We start from the raw sequence: 14,361 nt of genomic DNA, 5'->3' as shown, positions 1-14,361 counted from the left end.
GTGTCCCCAGTGCTCATCAGCTCTGACACCTTTGACAGCTTCAGCAAACAGGTTCATTAAATGGCATTTCTTACAGCTGCTTCTCTCTCTGGGCTTTGTCAAGCCTCCAGTCTGCAGAGGCCCCTCGCTGCTTGTTGGTTTAAGTCAAGGCTTTGTTGTTCTGACATAATGTTTTGATGTGGGCTGTTTGAAGCGGAGGCTTTTTAGCCTGTGTTTTGTTGCTGGTGAGGCCTCTGGCCTGCACTGTCTGTCTTTAACCCTGTGGCCTGGCCTGCATGCTCTCTGTTCCCAGTTACAGCAACAGACAAGAGGAACCAGGAAGGGGTAATACATCCATGTAGACACAGCCACTTCAGTCGTTTTTAATGTAAGGTTGATCAGGCCATGCATTATGATAGTAATCTCTTGTAATTTCTGCATATTCCTCATCTTTCTTCCTCCTGATCTGTTCACAATCTCTCCATTCATCTATCTTTCCCTCTCTCTACCTCTCCATTTCCTCCATCTCTCCCTTTCTCCATCTCCCCCATCTCTCCACCTCTTCCTTTCTCCATCTCTCCCCATCTCTCCCCCTCTTCCTTTCTCCATCCCCCCATCTCCATCTCCCCCATCTCTCCACCTCTTCCTTTCTCCATCTCTCCCCATCTCTCCCCCTCTCCCTTTCTCCATCTCCCCCATCTCTCCACCTCTCCCTTTCTCCATCTCCCCCATCTCTCCACCTCTCCATCTCTCCACCTCTCCTTTTCTCCATCTCCCCCATCTCTCCACCTCTCCCTCTCTCCATCTTTCCTCTCCTCCTCCTCAGCTGCTCCCTACTACAAATGTTCTCTGAGCAGGCAGTCTGTCTCTATGACAACTGTTGGAGCCTGGGGTGGCTGATTTGTCAACCTGGGGCAGCACAGGAAGGAGAAGCAGAGATGCCCCCACCCCTCCCCGCACCTCTCCCTCCCTTGCACCCTCCACTCTCACTCCCTCACTCCCTAAAACCTGCCACCTTCTGCCCTTCACTCCACTTCTCTCCATCTAATCCACTTCTAATTGAGCTCCAGAGACTTTGATGTGGCAGGGAGGTCGAGCCACAGCTATTCCAGGGAGAAATGAATGCACCGCTGCCTCTCTCCTCACCTCTTCTCCCCTCTCCTACCCTCTCCTCTTCCTGTCCTCTCCTCCTCTACTCCTGCTTGTCAGTGTTTTAAATGAGCATTAGCATTGGACCTAACCTCCCCAGCCCAACATCTCACTCTGCCTCCCTCCCTAGTTCCCCCCCTGGACTGTCAGTCAGGCTCGAGCTACATCCCCTCTCTGTGTGTTGTGTTTCACCTGTTTTCTCTCGCACCCCGCCCTGGCTGGTTCTCATGTCTCTGTCTGTGTCCAGCTACACTGATAGGATGGGAATGTGTGTGATTGTAACCTGGGGAGACTAGGCCGCACCAAGGGCTCAGACAATGTTGGAAGGGGAAGGAGGGAGAGAAGGAGGTGTGTTAGGGGGATTTTTTTCACCTGTCACGGAGGCCTCTCTTAAACTCCCTCAGTAGACCTGCTGTCCCAGAGGTGCTGCACACTAATGATCCCTCTCTCCTCATCCCCCTCTCTTCTCTCTTTTGCTCACCCCCATCCTCTCCTTTCCTCTCCCCTCTCCTCTCTGTCTCTCCTCTTCTTGTGTTGGTATTGATGTGTGTAACCCAGAGGCCTGTACTTCCTGTTTTTTTACACCCTGGTTGCGTGTTGCAGACCACCTGAAATAGGTGTTAAAGACACAGAGGTGAATTTGGGAAATAGAATGTTTAGAGACAATGGAAGTCTACAACCTAGTTGCAACAGTCTACAACCTGTGTTTGTCACAATGTAAACCCTTTGTGTGGTCTCTTTTTCCTGCTGTTCATCTCCTCCCCTCCCTTCCCCTCCTCTCCTTTCCTCTCCTCTCTGCAGGTCCTGGCGTACTCAGAGGGTCTGCATGGTAAATGGATGTTCAGTGAGATCAGAGCGGTCTTCTCCAGGCGATACCTGCTCCAGAACACTGGCCTGGAGGTCTTCATGGCCAACAGGAGTAAGCATCACACACACTCACTACGTCCCAAATGCCACCCTATTCCCTATATAGTACACTACTTTGGACCAGAGCCCATAGTGCACTACATAGAGAATAGTGTTCCGTTTTGTACACAGCCACACGCTCGTCCCAGATGTATCCTGTTTGCATTCTGATGATGATATATAATAAACTGCTTCTCTTAACCACTTTAACATAGTGTTGTGAATTGTTATTAATCAAGTTTTGTTATCTCTCCTCCCAGCGTCAGTGATGTTTAACTTCCCAGACCAGGCCACAGTGAAGAAAGTGGTCTACAGTCTACCCAGGGTCGGAGTGGGAACCAGCTATGGCCTACCACAAGCCAGGTAACTAACACACGCACACACACAAACACACACACACGCAAACACACACATATTTACATTTTTAGCTCATGAAACATTTTGTTTCGTATTTGGCCTTTGCAATACTAGCTCCAGAGTAGTATTATGTAGTGCATTGTGTCCATATTATTTAGCAGGGTGTGTATTGTTAGTCTCCCCATCTACCTCCTTTGTGTGGTGGAGAGTGGAACCGTCCCTGGCAGCAGCTAACCCTGCCTACAGCAGAGACATTTTTGTACTGTTTCAGAGGTCCACACAAAACATGAAACATGACATAATACAGAACATTAATAGACAAGAACAGCTTAAGGACAGAACTACATCAATTTTAAAAAGGCACACGTAGCCTACATATCAATACATACACACAAACTATCTAGGTCAAATAGGGGAGAGGCGTTGTGCCGTGAGGTGTTGCTTTATCTGTTTTTTGAAACCAGGTTTGCTGTTTATTTGAGCAATTTGAGATAGAACGGAGTTCCATGCAATAATGGCTCTATATAATACAGTACGCTTTCTTGAATTTGTTCTGGATTTGGGGACTGTGAAAAGACCCCTGGTGGCATGTCTGGTGGGGTAAGTGTGTGTGTCAGAGCTGTATATAAATTGATTATGCAAATAACTTAGACTTTTCAACACATTAATGTTTCTTATTAAAAGAACAAGTGATGCAGTCAGTCATAGTATTTATATTACCCCTCTGACTACAATGAAAAGCAAGACGTATTAGTAGAAATGTGATCAATACATATGGATGATCTTATTCCTGTAGTGTTTGTAAGCACCCTGGTAGGTTGATTAATAACCTGAACAAGATTAAAGGCACTGGTTACAGTGAGAAGCTTCCTCTTGAGTGGACAGCTTGAAAACCAGTCAATATTCAGGTCCCCAAGAAAGTAGACCTCTCTGTTTACATCACATACACTATCAAGCATTTCACAGATATTATTTAGATACTGACTGTCAGCACTTGGTGGTCTATAGCAACACCCCTAAAGAAAAGGCTTTAGATGTGCCAAGTTAACCTGCAACCACAACACTTCAATAACGCTTGACATGAGATCTTCTCTAAGAATTAGAGGGATATGGCTATGAATATATAGAGCAACACCTCCCCCATAAGCATTTCTGTCTCTTCTACAGATGTTATAGCCTTGTATATGCTTTGTCATCAAATTAATTGTCTATGTGAGTCTCAGAAATTGCAAATGTTATCTGATGTTAGCAAGTTATTGATTTCATGATCCTTATTTCTAAGGCTACATATATTACTATGGGCTATTTTCAGCCCTTTCTTGGGTAGCTTATCAGTAGACATAATATGGAAGTAGACATAATATGGAAAAGAGCAAACAAAGCAAGAGAAAAATATATATGTTCAGCAGTCCGTTAATCAGTTGGTGTGTGTGTGTGTGCTGCTACGAACCCATAGGCTTGGCTCTCTCATCCCTTCCAGGCTTTTGGGAGGGAGGGTTGACAATGAGCCTGTCATAGCGGATGTAAGCAATATCCCCACGCTCTCTGGCAGCTTTCATGGCTGGGATTTCCTCTTCTGCGCACAGCTTCAGGATTGTCCTCATTGAGGAATATATACGTTCCCCTCAAGTTCTTTGCTCCTTCCAGAAGGGTTACCATGTCCTTGAACCTCAGGAACTTCACCACTATCGGCCTGGGCCTGTCACCTGGGCCAGTGATGTGTTTTCCAATTCTGTGGGCATGCTCCACCTCAATCTTCCTGTGGTGCATCTTCAGTTTCTCCAAAATCATTTCCCTCACTTTGTTCTCAGACTCCATCCAGGTCTCATGTGGAGATTCTGCAATTCCGTCCACAACCATGTTGTTCCACCTTGATTGTCCCTCAAGATAATCTGTTTTTTTCCGTTATTGTTATCATGGATTCACATATAGAACTGATGTACTCTCTCAATGATTTACAGATTGCTGTCATCTTGCCGTTCTCCTGTTTAAACTCATAGCTGACCCTAGGAGAACTACAAACTGTTCCTCAGGTCTTGGACATCTCTGGTCAGGTCGTCCTTTCTTTAATTTGTTGAATCCACCAGTATTTGGACAAACACTTGAAGCTATTTTCTTGTTGTTGTAACAACTGCTTGTAGAACTATTTTCATTTGTTTTAAAGATCCTTCACATGTGATAGATAGACACCATTGTCCTCAATGGTACTCCCGCCGGCTTTGGTATTTGTCATGGTAGCAACGTAGGTTACGCTGTTACTCCTCGCATTTCCAGACAGGATAAGTCACAGGGAAGATTGAAAACAACAATAAACAGCAGGGTTCTAGCCAGCCACAAGCCCGGGACAATCCGTGGTCCCAGCCACAATGGCTAACCGCATCGTGGGCTGCATTCAAGCCCTCAAGAAAACCCCGCTAGCTTGATAGGCAGCTAGCTAGCAGCTAGGCTAACTGTTACGCCAAATAAGTCCTTAGACACGGCCTTGGTCGGCAGGATCACTGAGAGTAGCAGTCCCAGCAACTGATGCAACTGCATTGCGGGACCAAACTCAAAAGGTAGCTAGCTACTAAGAAACCTTTTAATACACTTTCAAAAGAGCAAACTTTCCAAAACAACAAACCAAGCTCTCCCTTCATTCCGCGTTCAACAGGAAGTGAATCCCATTGCTCACGTCATTGGAGTGAGTGGTCATTGACCCTGACTGAACTAATCTAATTCTCTAAGTTAAGTCTCTGTAGCACAGAGCTGCAGCCTGCCTGCCTTCCTGCCTTCCTGACAACTGGCCGCATAGTAAAATACACAGAAGGAGACGGAGGACAGACCCTTTACCATACCTACACCCACACACATCTATTGTTAGCAATCAGTTAGCTAGTGTTAGCCGTTTATTGGCTAGTGTTAGCTCTCTGTTGTTAGCTAGTGTTAGCTATCAGCTAGTGTTATCTATCGGTTAGCGTTAGTTTTCAGTTTGTGTTAGCTATCGGCTAGTGTTAGCTATCAGCTAATGCTAGGTATTGACTAGTGTTAGATAGTATTGTTAGCTATTGTAGTGTAGTGTTAGGTCTTTTAGAAACAGCCTCCATCCAACTTTTGATTCTCCCCATGTGTTGAGTTGAAGTCACTTCAAGGACTGCACGACTCTGACACTTTGGTCATGGCTGAAGAATGCTTAGGTCTCACATGCTGATGAAGCTGTCACGCGGTGCCAGTGTGTGCTGCTCTGAGCTCTCACTGAATGATTGCGTGTCTGGGAGTTTTGGTCTTTAGCTGGTCTATGTTTGTCTGGTTGTGCACTTAGGTTTCTTGAGTACACTTACAAACCTCTTACTTAAACCTCAATGGTTTAAATGATTCCTGGTCAAAAGTAGTGCACTAAATAGGGAAAAGGGTGCCATTTTGGACACAGCCTAAGGTGTTTCTTCCTCTGTTGTTGTGCAGGCGTATCTCCATGGCCACGCCCCGGCAGCTCTTCAAGTCGTCCAACATGACCCAACGCTGGCAGAGGAGGGAGATCTCCAACTTCGAGTACCTCATGTTCCTCAACACCGTCGCAGGTCAGCTTCCCTTCTCCTCCCTTTCCTCCTCTCTCTTTTCCCACTCTCCTCCCCTTTCCTCTTTTCCCTCCTCTCCCTTTCTCCCCCTCTTCTGTGCTCTCTCCCCCTCATCTTGGATGGATCCATGATGTTGTGTTGAGCCGATCACCTCTTCTCTCCATACCCAAAATCTCGTAATCTATTATTCTAGCATGATGAATGTAGTGTATGTTGTTGTTGACTGTTAAAACATGCCATCCAGGGCCTACAGGTAAGTTGTCTTTGTTTAAGGAGTCGAATGCTCTCTTCGGTGTTCAGTTCACTCCTAAGCAGTAGTAATGTTAGTACTGTAGGTAGCCTCATTTCGCTGTTCATGTGGAGGAATATGACTGACTGTTATTTGACGCAAGAAAATAAGGAAAAAGGAAGCAAGACTATTGCAGATCACACATCCTCCAGGATAATTAGGGTGTGTGTGCGTGTGTGCGTGCACACGTGCGCACGTGCCTCTTTGTCGCCTCTGATCTGAACTGTGACTAACTGGAAGACGAGAGCGCCTGCCGCAGCACTCCTTTCTGAGAGGTGTCACATCCCTCGCTCGCTGCAGATTCATGCATATTTATATTTATCTGTGGCGTGAGTTCGATACATTATTGTCATCTAATTAGATGTACGGCAGACAGAAAAACATGGTGAAATTCATAAAAAATGCGTGGTAATGACCTGAGCTGCCAGAAGTGTCAGGGGAGTTGGGGTGGAAGACAGGAGGGAGATGGAGGCAAGAGGAGGAGGAGGGGTGGTGGAGGAGGAGAGGAAGAGAGGGCGAGAGGTGTTAACATGCAGCCAGTGCTCTTCTAATTAAACACTATTCTACTGTTATTAACATTCTGACATGTCAGAGTGTGTGTTGTGTGTGTGTGTGGGTATCATCCTGACACTTGAGAACAGGCTGGAACTGTACCCACAATGCATCTCCTTCCTACAACCTCGCACCCACCTCACACCGTGCGTGTGACTTTAGATGTGTAGCATCCATAACACCCTTACCCTAACCCACTATCATATCATATTGTATCTACATTTACATTTTGGTCATTTAGCAGACGCTGTTATCCAGAGTGACTTAAAATTGCCTTAACCACTCTAACCCTAACCCAGCATCATAATGTACCATTCACAACACCCAGATCTAACCCTAATAATTCTAATTATATCTATACATCACAGCAGCAGGAGAACCACCCTTCCATTAAACTACATTAAACACTCAGCGGCCATCTTTTTTGCTGTGGGAACTTCTGTGTCCTAATCAAGTACATTATCATTTGGGTATGACATGTTTCTGTCAGAGAAAGTAAGAGTAGCCCCCAGGGGCACACAGAGGATGGGAGTCTAGGGGGCTGGGAGGCTAAGGGGCTGGGAAGATGGGAGGCCAGGGGGCTGGGAGGCTAGGGGGATGGGTGGCTAGGGGCTGGAAAGATGGGAGTCTAGGGGGCTGGGAGGCTAGGGGGCTGGGAGGATGGGAGGCTAGGGGGCTGGGAAGATGGGAGGCCTGGGGGCTGGGAGGCTAGGGGGCTGGGTGGCTAGGGGGCTGGGTGGCTAGGGGCTGGAAGGATGGGAGGCTAGGAGGCTGGGAAGATGGGAGGCTAGGGGGCTAGGGGCTGGAATGTTGGGAGACTAGGAGGCTAGGGGGCAGGGAGGGGGCTGGGAGGATGGGCTGGGAGGATGGGAAGCTAGGGAGCTGGGAGGATGGGGGGCTGGGAAGATGGGAGGTTTGGGGCTTGGATTAAGCAACACTCAGCAGCCATCTTTTTTGCTGTGGGAACTACTGTGTCCTAATCCAGTACATTATCATTTGGGTATGACATGTTTCTGTCAGAGGAAGTAAGAGTAGCCCCCAGGGGCACACAGAGCCGAGAGGTTGGGGACAGATCAGAACATTGTAGAGCAGGGAAGCCAGAAGGTTGAGAAGCTATCGGTGGCTGGTAGGTTGGGGAAATCGCAGAACATTGCAGAGTAGAGAAAAGAGGCTAGGGGGCTGGGAAGTTGGGAGGATGGAAGGCTAGGGGGCTGGGAGGTTAGGGGGCTGGGAGGTTTGGAGGCTAGGGGGCTGGAAGGATGGAAGGCTAGAGGGCTCAGAGGATGAGAGGCTAGGGAGCTGGGGGCTGGAAGGTTGGGAGGCTATGGGTCTGGGAGGCTAGGGGGTTGGGCGGTTGGGAGGCTAGGGGGCTGTGAGGATGGGAAGATGGGCGGCTAGGGGTCTGGGAGGCTAGGGGGCTCAGAGGATGGGAGGCTAGGGGGCTGGGAGGCTAGGGTGCTAGGAGGATGGGAGGCTAGGGAGCTGGGGGGGATGGAAGGTTGGGAGGCTAGGGTGCTGGGAGGATGGGAGGCTGGGAGGGTGGGAGGCTAGGGTGCTGGGAGGATGGGAGGCTGGGAGGATGGGAGGATGGGAGGATGGGAGGATGGGAGGCTAGGATGCTGAGAGGATGGGAGGCTAGGATGCTGGGAGGGTGGGAGGCTAGGATGCTGGGAGGGTGGGAGGCTGGGAGCATGGGAGGCTAGGATGCTGAGAGGATGGGAGGCTAGGATGCTGAGAGGATGGGAGGCTAGGAGGATGGGAGGCTAGGATGCTGGGAGGGTGGGAGGCAAGGATGCTGGGAGGATGGGAGGGTTGGAGGTTAGGGGCTTGGACGTGTTTCAGGAAGCAGAGTGCTGCTGTGTGACTGATGGCTCTGTTAAGATGAAAAAGCTGTAGTGTTTCTCTTTGTACCCTCAGGTCAGGGGTCATCTTTCATTGGGGTGTGTGTGTGTGTGTGTGTGTGTGTGTGTGTGTGTGTGTGTGTGTGTGTGTGTGTGTGTGTGTGTGTGTGTGTGTGTGTGTGTGTGTGTGTGTGTGTGTGTGTGTGTGTGTGTGTGTGTGTGTAACACCGTAGTGTTGTTAGAAGTGAAGTGTATTGCTGTTTAAACTCTAACCCGTCAGTTTGGAGTGCAGCATGGAAACTTCACCGTCTACAAACCAAACAAAACTCACTTCCAACCAAACACCTCTCACAGTGCTGCACATCCTCTCACACCAAACTAAGAAAAAGGGGTTTTAATTACTATCTTGCAGTAACTTGGATTTAATTCAAATGTTTTATTTTAATAAAATGATTGTGTCAGTGCTGATAATGGTCTCCTGTCCTGTTTGACTGGCTGTTGTAGGTTTGCTGCTAGTGTGTAATAATCTATAATCAGTTGTTGAGATCACACCCATAGTTCTTTTCTCTGATTGGACCAGCTCATATTAGTGTCTTCTGATTGGACCAGCCCATAACAGTGCTTACTTATTGGACAGCCCATAGCAGTGTCTTCTGATTGGACCAGCCCATAGTAGTGTCTTCTGATTGGACCAGTCCATAGCAGTGTGAAATTAGAGAGGACTTGTGGCGACTTGGACGGTTGAGGAGCTCCTCATGGTTCTCATGGCTGAGTTAGGGTTCCATCTGAAAACCATCAAAACCATTTTCCTGAAGAGGAAAACTAAGCTCTCACATCTGGCAACCCTCAGTACAGCTGCATGTGGGCACCGCCATGACTAGGGTATCCATGGTAACCGCCACGGGCTGTCCAATCAGGAGGCTAGCCTGGCGGTGTCACATCAGGCGTGTTCAACGACAACACGGTGACCAGGAGAACAGTTCTATATCTCTGTAATTACATATATAATACAGAATACATATAGACACTACACACACTACACATACACAATACATATACACACTACACATACACAATACATATACACACACTACACACACATACTACATATACACACTGCACACACTACATATACACACAGTACACACACTACACATACACAATACATATACACACTACACATACACAATACATATACACACACTACACACACATACTACATATACACACTGCACACACTACATATACACACAAACACAATACAGATACTACATATACAGACTGCACACACGACATATACACACTACATATACACACTACACACACACACACTACACACACACACTACATCTACACACACATACTACATATACACACTACACACAATACATATACACACACACTACATATACACACTACATATACACACTACATACACACATTACATATACACACTACACACACTACATATACACAATACATATACACAGTACATATACACACTACACACACTACATATACACAATACATATACACACTACACACACATACTACATATACACACTACACACACATACTACATATACACACTACACACACATACTACATATACACACTACATACACACTACAGTCGGGGCCAAAAGTTTTGAGAATGACACAAATATTAATTTCCACAAAGTTTGCTGCTTCAGTGTCTAGATATTTTTGTCAGATGTTACTATGGAATGCTGAAGTATAATTACAAGCATTTCATAAGTGTCAAAGGCTTTTATTGACAATTACGTGAAGTTGATGCAAAGAGTCAATATTTGCAATGTTGGCCCTTCTTTTTCAAGACCTCTGCAATCCGTCCTGGCATGCTGTCAATTAATTTCTGGGCCACATCCTGACTGATGGCAGCCCATTCATGCATAATCAATACTTGGAGTTTGTCAGAATTTGTGGGTTTTTGTTTGTCCACCCGCCTCTTGAGGATTGACCACAAATTCTCAATGGGTTTAAGGTCTGGGGAGTTTCCTGGCCATGGACCTAAAATATTGATGTTTTGATCTCGAGCCACTTAGTTATCACTTTTGCCTTATGGCAAGGTGCTCCATCATGCTGGAAAAGGCATTGTTCATCACCAAACTGTTCCTGGGTGGTTGGGAGAAGTTGCTCTCAGAGGATGTGTTGGTACCATTCTTTATTCATGGCTGTGTTCTTAGGCAAAATTGTGAGTGAGCCCACTCCCTTGGCTGAGAAGCAACCCCACACATGAAGGGTCTCAGGATGCTTTACTGTTGGCATGACACAGGACTGATGGTAGCGTTCACCTTGTCTTCTCCGGACAAGCTTTTTTCCGGATGCCCCAAACAATCGGAAAGGGGATTCATCAGAGAAAATGACTTTACCCCAGTCCTCAGCAGTCCAATCCCTGTACCTTTTGCAGAATATCAGTCTGTCCCTGATGTTTTTCCTGGAGAGAAGTGGCTTCTTTGCTGCCCTTCTTGACACCAGGCCATCCTCCAAAAGTCTTCGCGTGCAGATGCACTCATACCTGCCTGCTGCCATTCCTGAGCAAGCTCTGTACTGGTGGTGCCCCGATCCCGCAGCTGAATCAACTTTCGGAGACGGTCCTGGCGCTTGCTGGACTTTCTTGGGCGCCCTGAAGCCTTCTTCACAACAATTGAAACGCTCCCCTTGAAGTTCTTGATGATCCGATAAATGGTTGATTTAGGTGCAATCTTACTGGCAGCAATATCCTTGCCAGTGAAGCCCTTTTTGTGCAAAGCAATGATGACGGCACGTGTTTGACAGAGGAAGAACAATGATTCCAAGCACCACCCTCCTTTTGAAGCTTCCAGTCTGTTATTCGAACTCAATCAGCATGACGGAGTGATCTACAGCCTTGTCCTCATCAACACTCGCACCTGTGTTAACGAGGGAATCACTGACATGATGTCAGCTGGTCCTTTTGTGGCAGGGCTGAAATGCAGTGGAAATGTTTTTGGGGGATTCAGTTCATTTGCATGGCAAAGAGAGACTTTGCAATGAATTGCAATTCATCTGATCACTCTTCATAACATTCTGGAGTATATGCAAATTGCCATCATACAAACTGAGGCAGCAGACTTTGTGAAAATTAATATATGTGTCATTCTCAAAACTTTTGGCCACGACTCTACATACACACTACATACACACACTACATATACACACACTACATATACACAATACATGTACACACTACATATATACACACTACACACTACACCCACTACATACACACACTACATATACACACTACACATACACACTACCCACACTACATATAAACACTACACACACTACATGTATACACTACACTACACACACACACACACACACACCCTTTGCTCCTAACCATGAACGTATTCATTACGGAGACCGTTTACGAAACAAACAGAAGCAAACCGAGCAAAACGAGAGTTTCTATTGGACAAATTCAGGTAGGTCCCTCCCCGTTTCATTTGGTTTGCTTCCGTATAAGAAACGTTGAACCCCAACCCCAGACTGGCCTAGTATACTCAGCAGGACCAGGCAGAGAAAGGAAGAGCACACCAACACACAGTCAATCAGTCATCAATCCCATGTATTTATAAAGCCCTTAGTATTTTATTTATTTATTTTATTTCACCTTTATTTAACCAGGTAGGCAAGTTGAGAACAAGTTCTCATTTACAATTGCGACCTGGCATCAGTTACATTAGTGGATGTCACAAAGTGCTATACAGAAACCCAGACTAAAGAGCACGGTGGCTAGGAAAAACTCCCTAGAAAGGCAGGAACCTAGGAAGAAACCTGGAGAGGATCTGAGGGGCTGTCCAGACCTCTTCTGGCTGTGCCGGTGGAAATTATAAGTGTACATGGTCATTAAGGCTAGATTGTTCTTCAAGATGTTCAAATATTGATAGATGACCAGCACGGTCAAATAATAATCACATTGGTTATAGAAGGTGCAACAGGAGTAAAAACAACCTCAGGAGTAAATGCCAGTTGGCTTTTCATAGCCGAGCATTCAGAGGTCGAGACAGCAGGTGCGGTAGAGAGAGCGAGGGATAGAGGGGGTCGAAACAGAAGGTTCGGGATAAGGTAGCAGGTCCGGTGAACAGGTCAGGGTTCCATAGCCGCAGGCAGAACAGCAGAAACTGGATCAGCAGCATGACCAGGTGGACTGGGGACAGGCAGAGCCAGGAGTTTCCAGGCCAGGTAATAGTGAAGAATGGTCTTTGGGCACAGGTCCTCCGGGAGGGGAGAGAGAGAGATGGGAGAATTAGAGGGAGCATATTTAAGATCACACAGTACACCAGATAAGACAGGAGAATTACACCAGATAGGACAGACTGACCCTAGCCCCCCGATACATAGACTATTTAAGCATAGCTACTGGGGACTGAAACAGTGGGGGTCGGAGGACACTGTGTGCCCCGTCCGACGATACCCCCTGACAGGGCCAACCAGGCAGGATATAGCCCCACCCATTTGTCAAACCCCAGCCCCCACACCACCAGAAGGATAACAACAAACCACCAACTTCCTACCCTGAAACAGTGGCATGTCTTCATGGATGCCAAGGGAAGCTAGGCTTCCCCAAAACATTGACCAAAATAAATAAATAATAATTGATATTTTGTCTCTCACCGCCCCTCTGTCTCTGTATGTGTAGCCCATCTATCTGATGCTGTCTGGTCAAAAAGAGTAGGATATTGTTGCCGCCCGTAGCATTGAATGGGAAGTCAGCAAGGATTTGGCCTTCCTTGATAAAATAGCCAATCACCATTGAGCTAAACTGAGTGAGCTCAACTGTGAATGGTCCTGGAGCACCAGAAAAAAGTGTCAATGGAAGCCAGGGATTTGGACTTGTGGTTTTACTTAATTCTCCATACTGGCCAATGATTATAATGGTGATTCTGACTCAACCATAAATTCATACATTGTGCCCCTGGCCTGAGACGATGGAAGTTCAATATGTAGCTAGATGTAGAAGGCTAATGTTAACTAGCTGGCTAATCATTGCCCATGAAAGGAAGTTAGGCTAGCAAGCAAGCATTTTAGCCAGGTAGTCTAGGACAACAAAAATTAAAAGCGTGTACTGTATGACAGAGTCATAGACCATTTCAGAAACATGAAAGAGAGGAGGATGGCATTGGTGTTTTTCTACAAGTAGGGTGAGTCAACACACACACACACACACACACACACACACACACACACACACACACACACACACACACACACACACACACACACACAAATCAGTACCACGGACATAGACATTATATTTTGCTTAGGTTGATTGGACCTTTTAGTTGTCACTGTATTAGACTATGCATAGGTGTTTTGATGATGTGCTGAAATAGTGGAGGCAGCTCCTGTTTTCTTTGCGACTTTGCGCTAACTTTCCGGTGTTCTACATCAATAGTTGTTTTGTAGTGCGAAAATGTCAGACAGATGTTGCTCTCTGGTTTTGTGATGAATTTATTCTGCCACTGAGTATTTTTATTGTCTCTACCTTTAGGCTTATATATCACAGTGTCAAGGCATATGAACTAACAGGTTATAGAGCAAACAATACAATTATCACAACACATAGGTTGTAATATGGCATTTTTACCCTGGCTTGGCTTCACCAGTGATTTTACCCACACACTGCTACTGCCCTGAGACAAGGCAGAGTGTAGCCCACGAAGATCTCCCCAACCACACGAGCCCGAGGG

At 46.5% G+C, this 14,361-nt stretch overlaps 1 protein-coding gene across 2 annotated transcripts in view; it reads left to right on the top strand.

Annotated features, from left to right (window-relative positions):
• LOC106612894 (neurobeachin) overlaps window positions 1-14,361 on the top strand; it is a 305,164-nt gene that overhangs the window by 225,547 nt on the left and 65,256 nt on the right. For both annotated transcript variants that reach the window (XM_045724516.2, XM_045724515.2), the window contains exons 43-45: window positions 1,930-2,047; window positions 2,295-2,397; window positions 5,830-5,945. In XM_045724516.2, the coding sequence (XP_045580472.1) occupies window positions 1,930-2,047; window positions 2,295-2,397; window positions 5,830-5,945 (337 nt within the window). The remainder of the gene's footprint in view (window positions 1-1,929; window positions 2,048-2,294; window positions 2,398-5,829; window positions 5,946-14,361) is intronic.

The sequence above is a fragment of the Salmo salar genome, chromosome 09 (assembly GCF_965601325.2).
Source record: "Salmo salar chromosome 09, fSalSal1, whole genome shotgun sequence".
In the NCBI taxonomy this organism is placed as follows: Eukaryota; Metazoa; Chordata; class Actinopteri; order Salmoniformes; family Salmonidae; genus Salmo; species Salmo salar.
The sequence above is the reverse complement of the archived record's forward strand: the minus strand, read 5'-3'. Positions and strand labels throughout refer to the sequence as shown.